The sequence below is a fragment of the Xenia sp. Carnegie-2017 genome, unplaced genomic scaffold, assembly GCF_021976095.1.
Source record: "Xenia sp. Carnegie-2017 unplaced genomic scaffold, XeniaSp_v1 HiC_scaffold_13, whole genome shotgun sequence".
Classification (NCBI taxonomy): Eukaryota; Metazoa; Cnidaria; class Anthozoa; order Malacalcyonacea; family Xeniidae; genus Xenia; species Xenia sp. Carnegie-2017.
In genome coordinates this window covers 389,744-393,703 of record NW_025813436.1, presented here as the reverse complement: position 1 = coordinate 393,703, position 3,960 = coordinate 389,744, and the positions used below count along the sequence as shown (strand labels likewise).

The following is a 3,960-nucleotide window of genomic DNA, read 5'->3' as shown; positions in this document are numbered from 1 at the left end:
GATTATTTATATGTATTCGTAGGATGCAACATAAAAATATAAAATTAACACATCAACACTAATTTAGCTAGAAAATTCACATTACCGTAACCGCAATGTATTTGGAACCTATTTTTATTAGTTTACAGACCCAGGTTTAAAAAGTCAATGAGACGATAGTGATACATCAGCGAAAAGCAAATCAACAATATGTGTGACACCGAAGTTATTGTATTTGTTTTTCATGTAGTTTTCTTTTACAATGTACATTTTTGTAGAAAATTGTAAGCAGTTCAATTATTTTGCACAAAACTCACGTGGCAGTTAGTAGGTGAAATAGGTAACGTAAGCAATAAGGAACCTCCAATGGATGATCTGAGCTGGAATTCAAATATGAGTAACCACCTTTGAAGACGAAGAATCTCAAAAATGGTAAGCACTGATTCTTTAAAATATTGCTCCACAAAAAAATACATAAAAAACCTGTTCTGTTACCATAGTTTTGGGTTAGATTTTAAATTAATTTTACTATTCTGATCCAATCTTTGACTATCACTCAAGAAATCTTACGTGCGCGAGTTTTTTAGACTACCTGCTTTTTAGCATTTTCAGAATACATTCATTGTATCATTCTTGGTAAAAAAATTTTCGTGGATAAAATCAAAATCATCACAGGTTGCTGTTAGACCGGTATAAAAATATCTGTAAAAACTTAACGAGAAACTCATTTATAGTTTAGATGTATTAAGCAGATATGTATGCTCTACCATCAACTATAACAATTACATGATCTTCATGTTTATCAGCTATCATCGAAATGTTTGGAAAAAACCAAGTAAAATTAATTACTTGTTACTCTTCCTAAAATAAACAACGGGTATTTGGGTCGTGAAACTTAATGATCTTGGAAAACTTATGCACCGTGAAATACAGTATGCCCCGTGCGGTCTAATTGCTATACTTGTGATGTTGCATGAAAAATGTCCAAATTTATATCGACCTAAACTGTTGCAAAAATTAAAAGATTAAGCTTTTGAAGGACTAATTAGCACAGAGAACCAGAGCTTGAGAATGTAAAAAAGCATTCAGGTAACTGATGGAGGAGAACCTAAAATAGTCTATTAACTAGCTATGTAAGCCATCGGCTAGTTTACTAGTGTAATTACACCTGTGTTCCTAAGAAACCTTGCCGATTGTCAAGGAATTACTAAGTCTAACTGGTTTATATTTCACAGCACAATCTTCACTCCTTCATGTTTGTGAACAAAAAGATCATTTTGGAAAAACTGGACTAATACCAACAATGTCGTTCAAATATTCCGTCGTTCAAAGCAAAGATTAATGGAAGACTTACGAAAAATGCTTGTAAAATTTGACAAAACTGGTGATCTTTTGCATGCTGCTCACATAGTGCCTAAATATGATGAAGAAGGTTTTGTGGAAAGAATTTTTTCTGAATGGTGCGTGGATGGCAACAAAAATGATGTTTTAGAAAAAGCAATGAATAAGTTTAAAAAATCAACAAATAAAGGAGCAATTTCGACGTGTATCACGGAGAAGACCAGTCACAGTATGAATTTTATCAAGGACGAAAAAACTAGAGAAGTTCAAATTTACGACGGGATCCGACCTATGGAACCAACGAAATCCACAATTTTGAGAATGTTCTAGTTTATATGTGAATGTGTGGTCTAAAAAACGGAAAGACTGTAATTGTTGAAGGATGGTCCAACAGTAAAATAAACATTTGTGAAATAGAATAAAAATGTTGTCATGGATTTGTTGTAATTATAATGGGACTGAACTTTGTTTTTAATCTTCCAAACACATTTAATGGTACGTATTTTCAATGTATTACTGTTAGTTTCGGAATAGATTTCTGTTAAATTTTATCTCCTTTCAACCAGTGTGATAAGATTAAAGTCCTCTAGAGCTCTGTTTTGACAGCCATAGTATAAAGACGTACATCTTACAAGTTACAAGCTGTTGTTTGGAGTCAGTGTAAGCTTTAAATTTGCTTGATAGTATTGACTACTGTTATTGATGTATCTAATGAATTGCGCATTCATCTCAATAAGAAAGGATTGGCAGTACTTTAATGAAAGTAGTTGAGAAAAGAAAGAAGAAATATTCGATCAAATACTTCTAGGATTCGGTAAACCATTTACTTTATTACGATGATTAGTTTCCGTGGTAAAAGAATCACACGACTTGTTACTGCTTGTCTTGTATCTTCACGTCTGTAGTATTACTTTTTGTATTATTCGTGTATAAATGCAATTATTGCTTCCTATGAAATACATCCAATTGCCTGAAAGGTTTGTACAGTAATTTTCTGGAAAAAATATATTTTACCTAATTGGTGGTGCACTTCTATGTTTTAGAGGACTAAAATTTTTTTAGACACTTTCTCGAAAGAAAATATGTAGTAATTGCTCTACTGCGGTGGGCAATGCATGTAAGCAATGTTCCAACTGTGGACAGCGCATTCAATAGAGGCCCTCTTCCGTCTCAATACCACAATATTCGACCACGACAAGACAGAAAATGCTGCTGATGAAAAGGGTTAGATTTGTATTCTTTAATGTATCTTAGGGTATTGGAGCAGATTTTAAAATATCAATGTATAATTTGATTGGTTTCGGAATTGGACTTTTTTTTTTAGGCTCAGACTCTTCAACAGAGCCACGGTTATCATGTGTTTATCACCCATCAACCACTGGAGGTCCAACCGTCTGGGATTATGCTGCAACTCCTGGCTTGGCGACAGATTTTATTAGCAGCAGTGGTGTAATTGGAAAATCAGCCAGAAACGTGTTTCAAACCGGGATGAAGAAGTTATGGCAAGATAGAAATGAAGATAGTCAATCTACCGATCTTTCATCTACAAATACTGTCCCTGCCTCTACCTCCCCTTCCGTGTCGTTTTCTGTTTCGCCTTCTATTTCAGCATCTTCATCTGTAACTCTTTGTAGCTCTGTTACAACCTCTCTTCCAGTTAGTAGCGCTGTTTCAACATTCATTCCTATGCGCAAAGATCTTCATTTTAATACGATTTCCGCGACTTTCGAATCCTCCTTCCTCTCTGCTGCTACAAATACCAATACAAATGTCGTCACTGATTCTTTTAGCACTAACACCACTCTGGCCTTTTCCAGTGGATGTACCTCGATCGGCAATTCTTCATATGTTTCAACCTCTTCTTCCTCTTCTTCAAGCTCCTTCGTCGCTACAACATCTATGTCTACCATATCTAAAATGACTGCTCCATCTGTCCCCACAGCAACTTTTAGCACAGGTCAGGAATAGTGTACATAGTCGTTAGCATTAGAATGGTTGATTTTTTAGGTTCTTAGAAGTTTTTAGGTTGTCGCAAAACAAGTTCGATCTTTTGTTGATTAATTTTGTCATCAACATGGAACACATTTCACAACAATAAGCATGTCCAAACACATATGACTACTTTCAGCTTTAAAATTTTAAAACTTTATTTGGTTCTTTGGCAGCTACGTACATGCCGATGATGCGTAGCAATATTTCTTCTGTCATAAATAGTGATCAGCGAAGCAAATGGCTATGTCTTGAATTTAAATAGTTTCATGTACACTTAGGAGCTGTTGTAGCATTATCCAACGAGAATGGTGTAGTGCGTGGTTTTGGATGTGTCTCAGGAATGTCGAAGGTGCATAATCGGCCCGTGACTCCCGGCTACCAATCTGTCTTTGTTACTAGTGTGGTACCGGGCAAAACAGTTGCTCCACCATTTCCTGGTCCATTCGACGAAGATGTCGTAAGACCAGGCGAGTCTTACATTTGGCCAGTTGACAGAATGTTTGTTGCTGGACCAGATGATTTTACTCACAATATATAGCTACGTAAATCTTCCGCATTTTTTTCTTTGTGGATTTTATTGTTTTCGTAAAGAAACTTCTTTGTATATGTATATTATAGTAAATTTTTTATTTTCTATTTTTGTGTAGT

At 35.2% G+C, this 3,960-nt stretch overlaps 1 protein-coding gene across 1 annotated transcript; it reads left to right on the top strand.

Annotated features, from left to right (window-relative positions):
• Nucleotides 1–1,320: 1,320 nt before the first annotated feature.
• Nucleotides 1,321–3,850, top strand: LOC124454334 (uncharacterized serine-rich protein C215.13-like). The gene is made up of 3 exons (XM_047005149.1): nt 1,321–1,549; nt 2,645–3,277; nt 3,591–3,850. Exons 1-3 carry the CDS (start codon nt 1,321–1,323, stop codon nt 3,848–3,850), a joined length of 1,122 nt encoding a protein of 373 aa, XP_046861105.1.
• Nucleotides 3,851–3,960: the final 110 nt, after the last annotated feature.